Raw genomic sequence first — 19,731 nt, 5'->3', positions numbered from 1 at the left:
TTCTTTATTTTTTTTTTAATAAAAACTGTTTTATATCTAAACAAAATGCTAAACAAACACAAAAAAAAAATAAAAAATGAAATAAGATTACATCCTAAACAGAAAATTAAAATCCATGTAAACTGGATAATTCTTCAAAGATAACCTTGTCAAAGACAATGATATGATCAGCAAATCACCCTCCCCGGCCCGGGACCAGGCAACCTGTGACTTCCAATGTTCTCAGCTCACCGTGCCATGCTGGGACCAGTGGTTCCCTTCAACTACTACGGAGTCACACATTGCCTAGGCCTGACCCCCATCTCTTCTTCACCTGTGCTTTAATACAAATTGTAAGATTCACAGAAAAGCAGTACCAAAAATAGCCTCAGAAATGGAAGGCAAGGCGTACAAAAATAGATCTAATGAGCACAAAAAAAAAAAATATAAGTTGATTAACCCCTGAAGTGCTGCAGGGATCCGTCACTCACAGTTGTGTAACATTAGCGGTCCTCGGCTACTACACTAACTCGCAGCCCTGTTCTGTGGCCGAGCCTAGATTCACATTGATGTCGCAGCCAGAATTAGATTAAAAGCGGGATCCAAGGGTTCGAGCAGGCACAGTGTACATGCCGCGACTTGTAAAAACGAGAAGGTTATTGCTGGGTTAATTGTCTTTTACCAAATGCAGAAAAGAGTTGAGTAGTTTGTGCAAGATATGGAGCGTTGGTTGGACTGTAGCTTGGCTTCAAAAAAAAAAAAAAGATATAGTGGAATATAGAGCAGCAATTATAATACAGATTAAAAAGAACTGCATACAAATTAACCAGAAACACCATCTTCCTCCCCCGCACCAGAATTTTACAGGAGGGATCAGTGACAAATAGCGGAGTGATCAGTTAAAATATCCCAGGTTACCTATAAACTACACAGAGTTCAGTGCTGAAGTGTTAGTTACCGTTTCCCCGGGTGCCAGTGTGTCCAGTCTGGGCAAAAAGTTTCTTCAAAAAACGCACAGGAAATGTATTTAGGGCATCGTGACAAATTATTTCTTGACATTTTATTTTGGGCAAAAAAGATTCAGGCGACTTACTCCGTGGTACAGCGGATCCTGGAGCGTGGCAGGCATGCTGTAAGGAGTAGACATTATGGAAGGAGGCAGCAAAATGCTCTTCAATGTGAGGAAAGACAAGCAGAATACGGCCAGTCGTCAAGCTGCCGTCCGACAGACGCTGTTCTGGCGCTGTGACCCCCACCACGGTGATCTGTATGGGAGGAGAAGGATTTGTGGTAGACAGGCGCTGTGGGGTGTAAAACGCAGTACGGTGTCAGTATATTAGAGACTGGGGGAGCTGGTGGTGATCGGTGTACAGTCAGTCTCTTAGTGAAATCTCTAAAGTCCAATGAGGTCATCGCTCAGAACCAGCAAGGACACTAAATCAGGTCAGGAAGGGCTCCAGTAAAATGGACGACCTGCATAAAGAGACAGAACACAAGCGGTTTTAAACAGGCTACAAGCAGTTCTAGCCCCTGTATTACTCGGCGCACACACACACTGCACATCCTGAAGGCTTTAAGCATAGCAGAGTAAGCCAATTTCTATATCCATTAAAAGCTACTATGTCTGTGCTGCTCACAAGGAAAGCAGCCAACAACGCATAGCACCACCTTTTTTTTTTTTTTTAATGGCATGCCTATAGATTTAACTGTATAGGACACATCTACAGAGGTGGTTTTCAGGATTTCCTAGGATAAAAATGAAGCAGCAGTACATTGTTCTGCCACTAGGTGGCTCCACAAGCTCCATAATTCAGAGAGTGCAATCTCACACTGTCAGGATACAGGGAACAGGCAAAATACAATATACAACACAGGACAGTGACAGACATAACACAAGCACTAAGAGAGAGCAGAATGCATCACCCACCTCATTTAATCAGGATCTCTGGGGGTCGGGGCTCATCCGCTGAATTCTTCATATTTTTCTCAGACTCCTCATTGGACCTAGGAGATATTATAATTAGGATGAAATCTGTTCGATGCCAGTTTATATTATTTTATTATGTATTTTTCTTTTGTAATAAGATATGAACAGATACATATTATGTATATTATACCTTAAGGCTCTTACTAGTCTATTTAAACACAAGTGTGTTTTGTTTTCTTCACTCCCCTAACGTGCAACACACATAAAATGCAGTTTAGTTAATTTGATAGCACAACCAGCTATCTGACAAACATGGCACAACGTAGTCAGCACACAGTATGTGGCGTTTATTAGTGTTATACTACTAAATATATATATATATATATATATATATATATATATATATATATATATATATATATATATATATATATATATCTTTATCTATCTATCTATCTCTCACTGGTGTACACGTGTTATTTGATGACTGCCCCCTGCAGAAATCCCTCAGATCTGGGGTCTGTATTAAAAGTAAATAACAATAGTAAAGTCCTGCATCCACTCCTATGACACTATAATGCTGTGCTAGGTTCACGTAGTATATGTCTCACCCCAGCAGGTCCCTCACATCCTCCACCGTGATGTCCCCAGTGGTGTCCAGCGTGGTGTCCGTACTGTTCAAGGGCGAGTCCAGGGGGGAGGGGGAGAACGCAGACGTGTGCTGGAATGAATTCCCTACAGAAGACAAGGAGGAAAGGTGACGTCCAGGAGAACGGGATCAGCCGGGGACAATGGACAGAAGAATCAATTCCTACCCCCTTCCCTCAACAGGGCAGATATCCGGGGCTATAGGGGTTCGTTTAGCAAGTGACGATGCAGTTCCATCAGAGTGACCATACTCACCTTCAGGCATGAATTGGTCCCCATCCCCCTCCTTAGGCACGTGTGTCCCATTGGCCTGGTTGTTTTTGGGGGACAAGGAGTCCTTGTGACTGAAATAAAAGAAAATAATGAAGTCATTTGCCTAAAAATGGAAGATGTGGGGGTATTTTTGCCTGTAGCTAGGTTTTTATTTACATAAAGAGAAAAACAGGAAATTTCACATTTTTAAAAAAAATAAAAATGTCCATTTCATTAAAACGGACGGTCTCCAAAACACTGTGGCCTATGGCTGCCTCAATTCTGTGTAGTTAAACAGTTTGAATTATATATTCATTAGTCATTTCTATTACTGTAATGGTGAAACATCAACCCTGCCAACTACGCCATGTGAGCTGCCTGCACTGTGCAGCCGGCTGCCTCCATTCTGATAAGATCTGGAGCAGCTGGATGGGGGAGCTGCAGGTGAAGGCGCTGCTGGCGGCCCGCTTGTTGTCCACCACTTATCTATACGTACTCAAAAGACCTGGGGGTGCAGAATGTGGAAGCAAAATACACAGGAGTCAAAACTAAGACCACAGTGCCTCACCTGAGGTACGCAGGGTCGTGGGGCCTCTCGAATTCCACCAGACACACCGGCTCGGTGATATTTTTGGCACTGAGAGAAAACCTTTCAAATTCCGAGGGCGAGATCAGGTAGAATCCTGAAAGGAGAAATCATTAGAGATGACACAGACCTGTTTAGGATCTACTGGAGTCCACACAGACAACGTATGACATTGACCACAGACGAGCCTCACCTTGGCCATACTTTGTGAAGACACACGACGCAATCCCGCTGATGTCCTCCTTGCGGATACAGTCGTAGCGCACCTGGGGCCGCAGCCCGGGCACGCTGAACACGTGGATGTCTCCCAGGTTGGTTAGACAGGTCAGGCAGTTCTCAGAGTAGTCGTCGGAAGCAACGCTGGTGAAGTTGGCCAGTGCCACCTTACGTACCCGGCACCCCTCATGGGCAGTCAGCTTGAATTTTGTTTTTGCGCTGACTTTGGGCAAGGTGAAGACCTGAAGGAAAAGCAGAAATAACTCACAGCTTATGCAGCGGAACCATAAGGCAACGCTTCTGTTAGAGGACTGAAGATCAGCTACATGCTGGATGTCCAACCACCTCTGGCTATTTTTTTGATTTGTACAACCTGCGCCACACTGATCTGGCATAGTTTCCAAATAAAGTAGACAGATTGGGTCCTGTCCAAGTTTGTTTCTTGAGAGCAGACCTCTCCTTTCACACATGACAAGTTTAGTGTCCAGAGGAGCTCAGAGAAACCAAAGTTCAGCTACTTCCTTTAAACCGATGCCTAGTTGGGAACTTGGTGGCCCTGAGTTCGTGACCAACACATCACCCCATTGAGACCAATTATTGATAGCTAATTTTATAGTTTGGCAACCATAGCTAAAGTGCCCTGAGACAGCGGCACGGATGAGAGCTACCACCAGCGACAGCAAGGTGTAGCATTGTCTTGTAGCCCTACAATGGTTTACTGCTGGGACATTAAGACACTTCTAACCTTTAGACAAGTATGCAATTGTATCACACTTAATCTTAGTCATGCGTTATCTCCATGTCCTGGTTGATCTGTGTTAGGGTTCCCTTAAACACAGTGCACTGTACATTGGTGTATTGCATTCTCCACTTGCACCATTACTCACATTCCAGCCTACAGACATTAAGCCTCACCTTAAACTGCTCCTCCGACGCAATGAGCACAGAGTGTGTCCCCTGCATGTCCGGTGCTTTCGCCAGGTCACGTGACACCTCAAAGGGTTCTGGGAGAGGGTTTCCCCGCCCATCGAGGACGGCTATTGAAACCACTGGAGCTCGATGCATCAGCTGAATCTCCTTCCCCAGAACGGCCTCCGTCGAGCGGTCCAAGAACTTCTCCCTCGAGGGCACTTCCAGGGCGTACGCAAACACGGAGCCAGAGTTGGTTCCCGCCCACATTGTGGGGCCATGGTGGACAGCTGCGTGAAGGGGGATGAGGAGCCAATTATTACAGCCAATAGTCACTTAGATTACGGATAGAGCCAAAGTCAAGTTCTGAACTGGAGTTTGGTTAAATATCTTAAGGGGGGAGGGTACCAAAAGACCTTGACCAGCGGATTTACAGATACTTTTAAATTGTTCCCCAATAGGTATTAAATCTGAAAACCAATAAATGAGGCACCAGCTGCCAAACCATGACGGAGTTAAGAGAAGGGTTCATACCGTCCCGTAGGAATGTGTCAGCAAAATACAAACAGCGTACGACGCCAGACAAGGAATCGTCTGCAGAGCGAGGCTCAATCCTCCGCTGCACCGGGGTTATATCCAGGTCGTGGGGGCTGGCCTGCTCAGCCAGATGGGCGTTTGCCTCTTGGAGCTGCCAAAAACATAGAAGAATCAGAGGCCAAGACAAATATGGTCCTTAACTCATAACTGAGCAAACATCTGCCTGGAACTGAACATCTACACAGCAGCGTCATCACTTTCCTGACAGGTACTAGAGGACAATAAATCTGCTTGTGTGACAAGCAAAAAAACAAAAACACATAAACAAAACCATCAATACAATAGAAGAGTATCCTTCTTGGAGTAAAAGAAAAAAAAAAAGTTATACACTTTATATATAAACATTCATAGAGAAAAGAAACGTTACCTACCCGGCTATTTGGGTTGGTGGGATTTGGTCTCTTCTTCCCGGATACGCGGCTCTTCCTTATTCGTCTGAAGGACTGTCTAAGAGACTTCTTTAATGATTTGACTCGTGACAGGGGACCTTCCATAGCCAGAGAGTCGTTGGGGTGCAGGGTGCACCTAAAATTAGAGAACGGATATTAGTCTCCCGCAACACAGCGCAACATACTGCTAACCGCACAACCAGAATCCCCTGGGGCGCCAGCCTAGTCACAACAAGCAACTGCACAGCGATACATTATACGGAGAACAAACCACTTTCTAGTTTAAAGATCCTTCACTATGAAACCACTTAATGTATCAAGATACGACATTTAGCTTCTTCCCAGGATAAACACTGGCACCGAGAGACAACAAGCTGCATTATTGATGACAGGAAGTAACACTTTCCTGCAGAGATTGAAGCTGCTTAGAGAATACAGCAGACAGGGCAACCCAATCTCAATATGCAGTTTAGAAGAGAGACGGGACCCAGGCGATAACATTAACAGAATCAGGAAGGACAGTTTTAAGGACAGTTTTAAAGGACATGAACAAACAGCAGGTGACATTAGGATTTACCTTGCCAGCACGGGGCTTCTCCGATGATAGTCAAAGACCCCAAAGCCGTGGCTGGTCCCGAAGGCCACCAGATTCCACTCCGAGTGCAAGGAGACGGCGGTGACGGCGGCTGGCGGCATGCACTGTACCAGCATGGTCGTTTGAAAACCAGATGGGAAGAAGAGGGAGCCGTTCCGCGGGGTCAGCCGGTCGTGCCCTTTCCACGTGAAGCCTTCTCGGTCTTGTAGGAGGTCAACCGTGGCCACGCTGATCACGTGGTCAGATTTCTCATCACTCAGATCCATTACGAGAACCTAGAACAGGCGAAAGAGGAAACGGTCATCACTTGGAGAACGCACAGCCAAGGAGTATAATTTAAGGCTTATAATGATCCACAGTTTCTCCTATAGGTTGCGTGATAAACGGAGACTTATTGCACGGTGGGGCCTGTTTTATCAATGAGTGGGAGCTTCCATATCACCCAACATTGCAGTTATGCAAGAGGAACACTGCCTCTAGTGGTGAAATGGAATATGGCAGAATACTTGTTAGAGTTCCAATCAATGGACGTGGAAATGCAGAACAGACATGAGAGAACTCCTAACGCCTATGAAAGACAAAATGTTGAGAATTGTTTCGTCAGGTGAGGTTTCCCTTCAGGAACTTGAAGGACGGCCGTACCAGTATTCTTCTACTGCCGTGACCCCTGCGCTACAACGTTTCTGTGTCCGCTGTGTTGCAACTAAGTTCTTGCAGGACTTGGACATCAGAATTTCCATAACTATTTGGTATACACCCCCCCCCCCCCCCCCATATGTACAACACTCATCAGTTACCTGTCCTGCAGTTCCTGCCACCACCATTTTTCCGCTGTACTTGCAGAGAGCGATCTTCTGAATGCCCAGTCTGGGGTCATCACTATAAGGGTCAAAGCATCCCACCTATGGAGGATATTATATTATCCTATGCATGAATATTGCAGCCATATAGTTTATTCAGTAAATTCACAAATTTATATTCAGGCGCTGCAAAGCAATGTGGTGAAAATAACCATTTATATTTAATCTGCTATATAAAATAAATATTCTCTTGGTATATAAAATGAAGTTCGATAGTTATTAATGAATTGTGTACGTGTTGTGCATTACTTTTTACAGCCTGCAGAGGTCACTGTTGCTAAAGCCGTTAGATTCATGGGGCCAATTCTCCATAGACAACACATGGAACAGTTCGAAGAATCGGAAATTCATAAGAAAACAAATAAATAACTTGCAAAAAAAAAAAAAAAGCTAAAATTTACATAGCATTAAAATAATTTTTTTAATTTTATTTTTACAAAGTTATAATAGTGAAAATCTGTCCTACACATTAGTTCTCTTGTGATATACACTTCGTGGAACACCGGGGAATTATCAGAACTCAGAAACTATTGTTGCAAAATTTTTGTAGGCTTGGAATGTCCCAAGACGTAATCAGTTATTGTCAGAGACGTGACAGTCATCCTGTTTCCCCATCTGTGACAACCAACATCAGGCTCCATCACATTATGCCATTAATTAGGGACCTTTCCAGTGAATTCCTGGTTTGCTTAAAGATCTTTTCAGAAGAACAGGGAAGCAAAACTATAGCGGATCATACCACCAGATATCCTAGAGCAGTAGCGTTATGAATCATCAATTCCCAACACTGGTCAATAGCCAAGTAAATTCTAGATTTCGTTTTCCCTTGTGAAGCGCCTTCTAATCAGGGACCTCAATTTATGCCCCCCAAGTATTACAGCGTCTGCAGCAAGTGTAGCATGAAGGCGACTTACCCTACTCCATCATCCGCAAACTATCAGCTTATTTGAGCGTTAACGGAGCTTTAAAAATAATGTTGTAGATTCTTAAGGGGGCACCAAGGTCAACAGATCTTCCCTCCAAATTACAGGCGTCCATGTAATAACCTGAGATCCCATACGCAGCAGAGAGGGGGGGGAGTGAGGTCCATCAGCAATACACTCAGTGTGGTGAAGACCTATTGCGTTGGGGAAGACACTGGAACGGCTATTCGCAGATATTCCACGTTGTATGAAACTAGCTGTATCTCCAAACACAAATCACCAGAAACTATTCTGATTTCATTGTTTACGGCCAAGTCTATCAAAGACGAACCAGACTTCATACATTCTTGTAGAATACACATAATTCATGTATACTTTGCTGATGACAGCTTTGTCCTTGTTCCATGAATGAGCAATACAAGTTATAGGAGGTGACCAAGTTGTGCAAAAACCCACAAAACTTTAACTGCACCTCTGAGAACAAACTGGGGCCAAGCTGGAGCGAGTGGAACAATCAGGAACATCAAACTAGATATACAAAACGTGAACTGCAAGTCCCAGGAGGAAGAGGGGGAAGAAGCCGTAGGGTGGAGCAGGGTCTCTGACAGAAGAGAAGCGTGTGGGAAGATACTCACCAGATGTTGATAGCACGCACCGGCCAAACATTCTCGTAAGTGCCAAACATTACAAAGCTTAAAGATCTCATCCAAGGGCTGAGTAGCTTTCTGGCCACCTGCCCCGGCCCCCCCAGAGAGCCACGAAACCAGCGCACGTAAGCGTTTCGGGACCTTTACCAAAAGGTCAGTTTGGCAGTTCAGACCCAACACACAAGTCAGCTTAAAGAGGAGGTACCAGAGGTTACCGAAGTGTCCTCAGGCCAGTCACATGATATATGGGAACGCCCCGTACCTTGCGGAAAGGCGGCCAGTCCTCATCGCCACTCTGGTTCGAGCTATCGTTGTGGTCGCAGTCCGTTTGGAAGATGGCGGCCGTCCCCAGTTTGTAGAGAGGTCGCAGCGCAACTCCGGAGGCGTCCCAGAACCGCACCGTGCCGTCCTCGTGTCTGGAAGAAAAAGGAGAGAAGTTTTAAAAATGCCAAGTGCCACAGAGCCTTTCAGTTCTAGCAAAATATACTCAATAAAATATACACAAAAAGGAGGGACGACAGACACAGCAGGTACTGACCATACCCAGAAGAGTCTGCATAAAACAATCATAACATTTAGGTCTCAAATTCAAGCGTCTATCATACCAAGCCACTTGTTTCGGCAAATTTATGTGGCTGGCAGATCATACTCTGCCATTCAATGCAAGCGTCAGAGGAAACAGACTCAGCAGCATTCTAGAAGCTTAAATAAAAAAAAAAAAAAAAAAAAAAAAAAAAAGAGAATGTACTGTAATGACAGGGTCAAAGCCTTAATGTTGTTGTGTTGTTGGAGGTAACTGGAAATGCCTCAGCAAGTCCAGTGTATTGCAGCATATTTTATACGGTTTGGCTCAATGCATGAGATTATAAATTTTGTTTATGTAGAGGATCAGCTCACAATGTCACACACACACACACACACACACACACACACACACTTCTTGTAAGGGAGTGCCTGTAACACAAATCCCCTTTCACCTCTCCCCCACACATCTGGAGCCTCGCTGACACCACTCTGCGCTCCCAGCCCTCCACTCCCGGCTCCTGGGGTTTGCTAGAATCCCAAAATCTTCTTTTTCCAATTTTCTCATCCCTCATTGTTCTGTTTTTACTGGCGGGGCCGCCAGATGAATACTAGAGAGACGCTGAGCCCACACAAGTCAGTCGTGTTACTCCTCTGCTAGAGAAGAACAGCGAAGGCTTCCTCTATCCAGACATTGGGACCACGTGACCTAGCCCATGATTTCAGAGGCAGATCCAAAACACTTGTAACAGGAACCGTAGCATCCTAAGGATAGGTAATCTTGGCCGGTGGTTATAGCCGTCAGTGGTACGTAGGTGATCGCAGAATCAGCACTCTGGAGCACTGTCCCTATTGCTCACACCATCACCCCGTTTATAAAGAGCTCATCCACTTTTCTCATACATCACCTTTTGATTATTATTTTACTATTCACAACAGCAATACTTCCAGGTTCTAGTAAAAGACGAAGAGGGATATTGACTGAACTGCGGGTTTGAAATAGTGGAGATGTTGCCTATAGCAACCAATCGGATTCTAGCCATCACTTATTTAGTACATTCTACAAAATGACAGCTAGAATCTGATTGGTTGCTATAGGCAACATCCCCACTTTTTCAAACCCGCAGTTTAGTAAATATACCCCCTAGTCATCTGCAGAGCCTTCACTACTCCATCGTCCCGAACCAGGCTTGTTTACTCAGACATATCTGGTTAGGGATATACTATACCCTGATGGTGCATAATATGAGCGATACTAGAACATATTAAACATTATGAATTATAGGCGTCATGTTTAAAGGAAATACCAGGTCACAGTTAAACTAACAGCAACTAGAACGGAGCAGACACCTGCGGTGGAACGTGGCTATACAAAAAGTAAGGCTGGCTAACTAAAAATTTATTTCGGGCACTCAGAGGGAACGTCAAAGGGCAAAAATCTAGAGAGGTGGATGTAACCCCTATAACGCAACTGCTCACCACATGTGCTTGTTGTAGGACTAAAACATATAAACTAGCTCCTTTCCGTGACACCTTACACAGTTCTGTTTTATTGCAGAACAGCCAATAACTAGTCAGCTCTTGGGCCAACTCACCCAGTAAGCAGCAGGCCCCGTTGTGCCGGCTCTTCAGCCAAACTTCTTCCACCATCTATCGGCCAGCTCTGGAGGACAGAAAGAGGTTACAGTGATTTCTAATTACAGAAATAAACCAACTATCAAAATCTAGCCAGTCAGCTCCATCAGGGCAATACAACAGACAGCGTTTATACAAGTCTTACAGCTCCCAATGACTTAACACCATAGCTGAGAGCGGCCTCGTCTATTATTATTATTATCATCATCATTTATTTGTTAGGCTCCACAAGGTATCCGCAGCGCCGCACACAGTACTAACAGTAGACTATACAGGGTGAAACCATACAGAACAATGAACAAAAAGTACCAATACTTCAGAAACTCCGGCTAGTCATATGCAGTAAAGACGGAGCGGAAGAACAGGTATGGAGACAGGAGGGGAGGGGGCCCTGCTCATACGAGCTTACATCCTAAGGGAGGGTAAACAGACCAGGCACAAGAGGAGCCATGCTTTCCAACGGCAGGCAGGCCTCCTGAGAAATGCATGAGGCTCGGTACTAGACCAGCCAACATTAATGCGCTTTAAAATATCAAAAGCCAAAATTAAGATACCAAACCAGAAGTTTGGAAACCACTGTTGTAAAGTGTGTAGTGGCTTTTAGGTGCCCATACGGCCTGCGCCTTCTTACCGCGGAGGAGAGCTGTGGGTTCTGCTGCTCGCCGGCGATAATGATCCGCTCCCACAGCTTGAGCGTAACATTGGAGATGTGATAGGCGCACGTGATGGCGGAGGAGTGGAGCGGGGCGAGGTAGGGGGAAGGGATGGTGGGCCAGCCAGGGGTCTGTAGGTCAATTACAACCAGTTCTTCTTCCACTAGGACCACCAGAGCTGTGGGGTTGTCCAAACCTGGAAGGGGCCACAAGAAAAGAAAAAAATGTTTAAAATAAATGGAGCAGATTTATTCCCCTTCTCATGTAGTCGGTTACTCGTGATATCAACATGTATGTTGAGGCGTGTGCACGGTTTGTCTCTTTTCTAGGGTGTCTATATTTATATAAAATAACTTATAGATGATGGATCATACCATCTTCACTCTGGAGGGGGGACACGGTGAAGAAGTCTATGAGTCGAGAGGTGAAATCCAAGGTAACCAGAGTCTTCCCTTGCATGACGGTGACGCAGTGCCGGTCCCCATAGCTGGCGCGTGGCATGCCCCCGCTGAATATGATGAAGGGATTCCTGGAGCGGCGACAAGTAAGGGAGGCAGAATGAACAATGGTCTACAAGGATATCTCAGCGTCAACTGAATAGTGGAAGAATAAGACGTACCCGGAGCTGCTGGAGTGCCACTGAATCTTGTTGATGGCTTTGCAGGGAAAGGGACCTAGAGAAAAAAAAAAAAAAAAAGGATAATATATTGGAGGTTTTGTATAAGCTATAGATCCGAAAATATAGCTACAGAGATCTCAGACATGTGGAAACAGCAAGAGGCGTTGATGTTATGTACGGCTGTAGGAGCTCCGCAGAGTTCACAAAACAATATATCACCAGCCAATACTGTAGCAAGGAGGACACACAAGGCCTTGGATTTTTTTGGTGGACGACTTGGCCTCCTGATAACAGGCTGCTGCTCCCTCAGATTCCATACATGGTTCATAGAGAGGACACAAGGAATTTAAGTTCACACAAACCAAATCAAAAAGACACCACTTTCCATGTCCAATTTATACACCTCTACAAAATAAACTTTCTTTTTTTTTCCCCCTTTTTTAAACCAATGTGTAACTAGTGTTTCTTTAAACGATTGGTTCTTTTTTTAAAAAAAAGTTTGAGAGAAATCATTTGTAATTAAATCACATATAAGAGTCATTTTGCAATTGTTGAAAACATTTCCCCCCCCACCAAAGTTGTCAGGTTAAGTGTAAGTCCAGTGTAAGATCTGTACTTCTAAATATAATCATTAGTAAAAATAAGCAGTCTAATGAGGTTGGTTTTCCCAGCAATGAATGATTAATGGGATGACCCGATATAGCACCCAAAGAATTTGACAGCAGTCCCTAATACACAAAAAACATCAGATTTGGTATCTTAATATCTAAACTTAAAGCAGCTCTGTCCTCGTAATGTAGACACAGGGGACTACTGCCGAGTAATGACGACCGTGGTCAACGATCCTGTTCCACCCATTATAAAAACTGGACTCACCGTACGGTATTGTAGAGGTCACCGGCTGCGATGTAGAGAGGGAATTGTTGTTCACTGCCCCCCACACCATGTACCCTCCGTCACTATGAGAGCTGATCAACGAAGTCCCACTACTCTCCCAGTACAAACTCTCCAATTGCTGCAGAGACAAAGGCAACAGTATTTAACAACAACAACACAGAACCACAAATACATTCTACAGATGTGCGCAACTTAATAGAAAATATTGAAAAATGGATTATATTATAGAGATTGCTTGTTGTGCAACAAGTGATCAGGGGAACTTTTAGGTGCCTTCATTTAAATAAAAAACCTTCAACTCTTCAAGTCACCTGGTTCCCCAAGAAGAGATGCTCCACTTTCCTGGACACCCGATCCCATAAAACCACCAGACCCCGGCTGTAGCCAACCAGTATCTTCCCCGGCTGCTTTGGGTGTTGTTGTAATGACTCCACCGGGCCCAGAGCCTTCCCACATCTGTATTCATCCGGGAGGCTGCCAAAAGAAGACACAGATCCGGATTTGGGCTACAAGAAAACTTACAAGTAGAGCCAACCTTCTAAGGAAGTGACACGCCACAGCTGACATACAGAATTACTAGGCCAAGCCAACCTGTAGCTCTACAGGTGTTATGAACTACGAGTCCCAGCACACCCTGCAAGCTGTTGGCAGGCTATCTACTGGCAAAGCATGCTGGGACTTGTAGTTTCACAATACCTGGAGAGTATGCTCTCCAGGTAATGCTGCATCTAAACCGTGCCTTCTGGAAGAACAGTCATTTAAAAATGTCATATTTGGGGCCCAAATTCTACACGTGGAACCCCGTAGGACAACCCATGGCTGTACACTGTTTACATTATTAATTTCCGAAATACAATCTGTTCAAAACCCATAGCCACCATTTAGGGTAGGACAGAGTTAAAGAGGAGATAACAGTGTACAGGACGGTGCAGTCTGCTCACCTCTGCAATACCTGATCCTGCAACAAGGTCTCATCCTCCAGGAGTTTCAGATTTGGGATCTGCAGGAAGTACACACCTCCCCCTTCTGTCCCCAGTCCGGCCACGTCACAGGAGGCTACCACCAAGATGACGGTCACATGGGTGACACTTGGAGGGGAACTGTACAGAGAAATTGTCAATCACACATTCAAATAAAAAAACAACCCTTAGAGTTTCCCCCAAATGGTGCAAAACAGCTGTAAGTAAAAAGGCCTCTCCACCTTAAAAGCCTAGTTCTGCTCGATAGCATCTACTTTGTTTTACTGGGCGTCCAGCTATATTTACATGCAACCTAGGGCTGATCTCTACGGCTGCAGGCGGCTTTAAGCCGTCGGCGGAGATCCGGATCACAAGTGTAGTCTTCAGTAGGATCGGTTAATGGTGATGGATCATGTTTATTGGAGGAGGGGGGATAAGTAGGTACTATGAAGAACTAAGTACAGGTGATAAGGTGGAGAAGCTTTTTCTGTAGTCAAAGTATAGAATGAGTTTAGTTGCTAGAAGGGCATCACACCCTCTGGACAACGGGACAGACATTCCCTGAAACGGTCATGAAGTTATAGGACCATGTCCTGTTCAGGCTACAATAATGGATTACAGAACGTTGTTTCACTACATGACTTCTACAATGAAACTACTCAAATGTTTCCAGTGCATATGTCAACTGAAACCTCTCTGCATATATTGGTTTTTTTTATTTCTACAGCTGTATGCTGCCAGCGAGCAGCAGAGAGGCCAGAGAGCAACAGGGGATCAGAGACGCTGCATTACATCTAGGGAGCAACCATTTTCCTGAAGCCTCTCCAACTGCCCTCAAGACACATTAGAACTCTATAGACACTTACAGTAGAGTTCAGTTTGCACGCCTGCATAGTTTACCGATCTTGCTTACTTTTGTGTTTTGTCACCAAAACATTTACATACACTTTACTAAAAAAATAAACCCTTTATCTAAAATAAAAGCTGTCTCTTGTTCCACAGAGGGAAAGGCTTGCCGTTATGTTTAATTCTTTGCAAATGAGAGCGCCAATAATGGGCACTTAAATTCACCAACAGAATAAACATTTCAGCCACAAGTTTACTAACAGCCCATTAATTCAGGCAGGAAAACCTCAACATGTTACTTTGTTAATTAGTTTTTATTTGCCATGATTAAATGCTCTTGCATTTCTATTAAGGTTTTGAAATATTCTAAGTGCCCGATCTCGCTCATCCCCGCTTTAAAAATCTATCACAAATTCCGAATATCAAAAATAAAACAGATACCCTTGTGTTAGCGACACATTTACCTCAACCACACCCAAAAGAAGAAGCCCACCTTACACCAGCGTGACCCTCTTCTTCCTCACGCTTGTATACTGCCACTCTCTTCCCTTCCACTACACTGAACATTGGTATTTACCAGGAGGACAGGGGGTACGTTCTTATCAAATTCATTTTCTGCTCAGAGAGGCAACATGGGTCACCGACAAAATGGCTGCCTCCAAGCAGGGCTCTTTAGCAGACGTCCAAAACGTGCATTAAAAGTGGAAGTCAAATTGGAAATACAGCTTGGTGCAACAGGAAATGCTGGGGTGAGGGGAATTTAAAATGCGATGTAAGGAGGTAGTTAAAAAACAAACAAGCCTCTCTATGCTGTCTAATTGTTAACAGGGCAGATTGTTTACTATAACCATGGCTGTGGGATGGACTTTCAAAAAAAGACAGCAGTGTGCAACAAGCAACACCTAAAAAGTTTTCTGGTTATCCCAGAACTTTTTCTGACACTGGACGATAAATAACCTCCACTGATCAGTCTACAACATATTTCAGCATCTCCCACTTTGCTTCCACTTTAAGATGAAGGAGGATTTTGACAGAGTCGAGGGATGTTTTATTTTAAGCAGCAAACGGAACGAAACGTGTTCAAACTGTACATTTGGGTCAGAGCAGCCATCGTGACATCTTGGCATATTCTAGAACTCTTTCTGGCAATATAACTTCCACCCCCCCTCCTGAAGTCTAGGCTAGAAAACCCCCGACAAAATGGCTGCCATTCTTCAGACACAAGCGTGAGAGAGAAAGAAGGAGAGTTTGAGTACTTAGCGTAGTCGAACCCTTGCCGGCCTGGGAGGATGAAGCTGCAGATTTCTTCTATATGAGAGCAGCCGTCCTTCAGTTGCATCTCCCATAAGTGCAGAGTGTTATCGTCCAGCAGAGAGAGGAGCCGGCCCTGGCAGACAGATAACAGCAATGTGAATATACCTGGCGGCTTCCTCTTACAAAATAAGAGTTGAATGACAATTACACAGGGTGGAGGCAGCCATTTTGCTGCATGCAGGCCATCATCCGGTGCCTTGTGAACACTGGTCATGCATTAACCTCGTGATGTCACCGGTTCCTAGAAAACCGATCGGCTACATGGTCGTAAAACGGACCAGAAAATGGCTGCCTCCCCTGCATGAAGGACAACACAGGCATTAGGTGATGGAGGAAGACTGCAGCATCGGGTCTCTACCTGTCCAGGGAAGAAGTGCATCTGGGTCACCGTCGCCGTGTCCTTGTGCAGTCCCGTAAACTCCACACCGGGGGCCCCATATCTGCAGGAGGTCAGAGGTCAAGGAAAAGAGCTAGTCTGTTGCCATGGCAACAGTGTGAGAATACTAATGATTAAAAAAATAAATAAAAAAAAAAAATATTGCTTTTCTCTGCAAGACCTGCAATGCAGAGAATCTGAATAGCTGGATTTATATGGAGGCAAAATAAGACCAAGGATATAGTTATTTTCAGGACAAGAGACAGACTGGTGGAACCTAAGCCTAACTGCGTCATACCGGCATGGTCATCTGCCATTTCTTCATGGATATAACACCTCTCACATAAAGACCATCTTTATATAGTGAATCCAGGCTAAAGTACATGTATGTTGCTTATACAATCTCAGCAGCGAGTTGCAATCTTCCAAAAACAGAATCTCTAATGGATACGGCTTCATACCACGCACACTTCTTTATAATGAATTAACCGACTATAACAGAGTGGGACATAGTAAGCTGTATAATGGGAACGGTTCATATTGGACCAACTTTTATGGCTTAAACTGTAAAGGGACACTAAACCCAGATACAGGACTACTCTACGACGGCTCGTCCTGTATTTGCAATGCCAAAGGAATTGACAGACTCTCCCATCAACCTCCTTTCTGATAGCCCTACAAGCATACCATTAAATGGTAGGCCCACGTTATTGGTTGAGGGGGAAATTAAGGGACAGGGACGGCTGTGGGAACACAGCGCAAGTATGTCTATTAAATCATGCGGACCAGCCCATTTACATTCCAGTCCCCTGCTGGACGTCGGCCAGGAGTGGAGGGAAGCAGGACACAGCTTTAGAGGTGGGGGGCTACATCTGTACTATCTATAAGGAGCAGAGAGCATCACAGCCCATCCGTCATCTCAGCATTTTACAGCGGGACACTCACTAGCCGTCCCTGCTAAAACAATAATCAGATTATTCACATACAGTAAATCCAGGTTCTATACTAAGAGTCGATCAATGTTGATCGTAGCAGGACCAGAGGTTTGTCACCACCCAAATGCAGCAATATCATTTGGGAAATGACGTCACGCGACACTTCAAGACGACTTTGTATTTCATTGTATTAACAGCACCGCCGTCTCAAGATAGACATAACCTGTAAAATCCATTACGGGTGGAGCAGAATTAAACACAGAATCTGCGTCAGATCCCAGACAGGTGACCACATTTACATGCCCACAATCAAGCAACAACTGTGACAGGGTGCGGATGAGCAAATTACACAGTCTATCCCTCCTAGCTCCTGTACCGTACTACCAATAAGTGTTCCCATGACCGCAAGGTCTCAAGTTAGGAAGGATAGAGCATGACGTACTCGGTCCTCCTTACTAAGCAACTGCGCGGCAATTGTATCAGGGCAGAGAGTTACAGAGCAATTTGCAGCAGTTAAGAGATGTTCAGTTACATTATATGCTGCCGTCCTCGAGCACACAGAGATTTGGGAATATGCCACTATACAATATATGGAAAAAGGGACCAGATGCAACTGCAATGAACCGATTGCTATACTGAAGAGTAATTAGTGCAGTGCTGAAATGTGGACACGTGGCCATGCAGATAACGAGCGCAGAACATTACACCTCTGCAGAGGTGTGAACGTGTCTTGCTGCTGAAAAGCTGTGGGTTTTAACACTTATAGAAGCTCATTAAACAGAATAAAGTTATCTTAAATTCTGCAGTCCTCCACAATGTTCTTGAGCCAACACAACACAACTAAACACCAGTGTGAATTACAAGGATTTTCAATTTCTATAAAAAAATTCCATAAAGCATAATTGTCCCCCATACATTATTTGTATCTCATCCAACCTCATTACATCCTCCCATTCCCGGTTACAGGACTTTTTTTTTCGGGCTGCACAAACTCTATGGAATTCTCTTCCTCGCACAATAAGACTCTCCTCTGGTCCACAAACTTTCAAGCGTTCTCTGAAAACCCACCTCTTCAGACAAGCGTATAATATTCCTCAACCACCCTCTTAACCTCACTAGATTACCCCATTACACAATTTCACACAAGACAACTACCCACTGACCAACATTGTTGTGCGACGGGATCATTTAGCTTAGGAGTCACTTTGCCCTTTGCAGTCTGGCTGGACCAAAATGCAAAATGTAGACTTAACCTCATGTGTTAAACTCCCATTATTCCATAGATTGTAAGCTTGCGAGCAGGGCCTTCTCACCTCTTTGTCTGTTCTACCCAGTTTATTAGTTTACTGTGTTTGTGCCCAATTGTAAAGCGCTACGGAATATGTTGGCGCTATATAAATAAATGATGATTTGTATTAATGGATACAGGTAGGATATTTCCAATATGCAAGATACATGCAACCACAGTGTCCAAATGAATACATTTCATCTAGCGGAAAGCAAAATGTTACAGTAATAGGATTCAATCAATTAAATAGAAGATCGATCCCTTGATCAATGACCCAAGTAATAATGTATGCGAGGTCCGTGTTTTCTATTCCTGGCTTTATAACTTACAGGACTTGGCAAACTCTCCTCAAAAATTGCTATAGATCATTTTATTGGTTCACCAAAAATAATTGACAAACAAGCACTTCCACCGCTCCCGAGAACCACGTCATCCATCCCCGACTGCAGCCCTAGCTAGATCCACTGAGTCACCCCTCTGCCAAAGGCCTCATCTGTATTAGTTATAAGGATTTAAACACTCTTGCGGGGGGTGGTCTTGTCCCCAGCAATTGGTTCCCTAGTCGGAAGATCCTGATAAGTCTTTAATTATCAGTCACATACGCACATAGACCCCCCACTGTGTCTGCCTTGTATACCAAGCAGTGGTAGCACCTCTAGAACACTGAATAAGTGATGAGCATTCTCCATAACTTGCCCTTTTAAAGCTCAGCTCCCCTGGGTAACCTATTATGTCACATCGCCCTTTATATAGCTTTGTCCTCACCCAGCCATTCCTGTCCAATGTTATTTATCAGGATTTGCTGGAAATCAGCAATCAAATGCAAAAACAGCAACTATTTATTTTTATACTTAACCCGCTCGCTAGTGTGTATACATTAATGTGGCATGTATTAAACATTTAAGTATATTAAAACACCCTTCAGAGTCTCCTAAAACCCCATGTGAAGGGTGAATACACCAGCAGCAGCCAGTGTCATACATCAGAGCCATCACGGGCTGACACAGAGACCATTACCCCCCCAGCTGCGGGAACACAAGTCTCCTTTGTACGGACATAGAACGGTGACCTGGATGTTCCATCTCTGACAGCTGTGTGTACATCACATACAGCTCTTAGCCCCAATATATTACTAAACAGGAAAATATAACCCAGTAAC

General features: G+C 44.4%; 1 protein-coding gene across 4 annotated transcripts in view; it reads right to left on the bottom strand.

Annotated features, from left to right (window-relative positions):
- LLGL1 (LLGL scribble cell polarity complex component 1) overlaps positions 1 to 19,731 on the bottom strand; it is a 32,888-nt gene continuing 13,157 nt past the window's right edge. For 3 of the 4 annotated variants that reach the window (XM_075179222.1, XM_075179225.1, XM_075179224.1), the window contains exons 3-23: positions 16,332 to 16,413; positions 15,916 to 16,046; positions 13,796 to 13,954; positions 13,166 to 13,328; positions 12,834 to 12,972; positions 11,958 to 12,012; positions 11,713 to 11,867; positions 11,317 to 11,534; positions 10,646 to 10,713; positions 8,791 to 8,944; positions 6,896 to 7,000; positions 6,081 to 6,373; positions 5,486 to 5,639; positions 5,052 to 5,205; positions 4,524 to 4,807; positions 3,586 to 3,850; positions 3,375 to 3,489; positions 2,810 to 2,898; positions 2,518 to 2,641; positions 1,907 to 1,983; positions 1 to 1,452 (exon numbers count right to left, since the gene is read on the bottom strand). In XM_075179222.1, coding sequence (XP_075035323.1) covers positions 1,908 to 1,983; positions 2,518 to 2,641; positions 2,810 to 2,898; positions 3,375 to 3,489; positions 3,586 to 3,850; positions 4,524 to 4,807; positions 5,052 to 5,205; positions 5,486 to 5,639; positions 6,081 to 6,373; positions 6,896 to 7,000; positions 8,791 to 8,944; positions 10,646 to 10,713; positions 11,317 to 11,534; positions 11,713 to 11,867; positions 11,958 to 12,012; positions 12,834 to 12,972; positions 13,166 to 13,328; positions 13,796 to 13,954; positions 15,916 to 16,046; positions 16,332 to 16,413 — 2,983 coding nt within the window. In that variant the 3' untranslated portion in view covers positions 1 to 1,452; position 1,907. The remainder of the gene's footprint in view (positions 1,453 to 1,906; positions 1,984 to 2,517; positions 2,642 to 2,809; positions 2,899 to 3,374; positions 3,490 to 3,585; positions 3,851 to 4,523; positions 4,808 to 5,051; positions 5,206 to 5,485; positions 5,640 to 6,080; positions 6,374 to 6,895; positions 7,001 to 8,790; positions 8,945 to 10,645; positions 10,714 to 11,316; positions 11,535 to 11,712; positions 11,868 to 11,957; positions 12,013 to 12,833; positions 12,973 to 13,165; positions 13,329 to 13,795; positions 13,955 to 15,915; positions 16,047 to 16,331; positions 16,414 to 19,731) is intronic. The other variant, XM_075179223.1, reaches the window with a different exon arrangement.

The sequence above is a fragment of the Mixophyes fleayi genome, chromosome 7 (assembly GCF_038048845.1).
Source record: "Mixophyes fleayi isolate aMixFle1 chromosome 7, aMixFle1.hap1, whole genome shotgun sequence".
In the NCBI taxonomy this organism is placed as follows: domain Eukaryota; kingdom Metazoa; phylum Chordata; class Amphibia; order Anura; family Limnodynastidae; genus Mixophyes; species Mixophyes fleayi.
The sequence above is the reverse complement of the archived record's forward strand: the minus strand, read 5'-3'. Positions and strand labels throughout refer to the sequence as shown.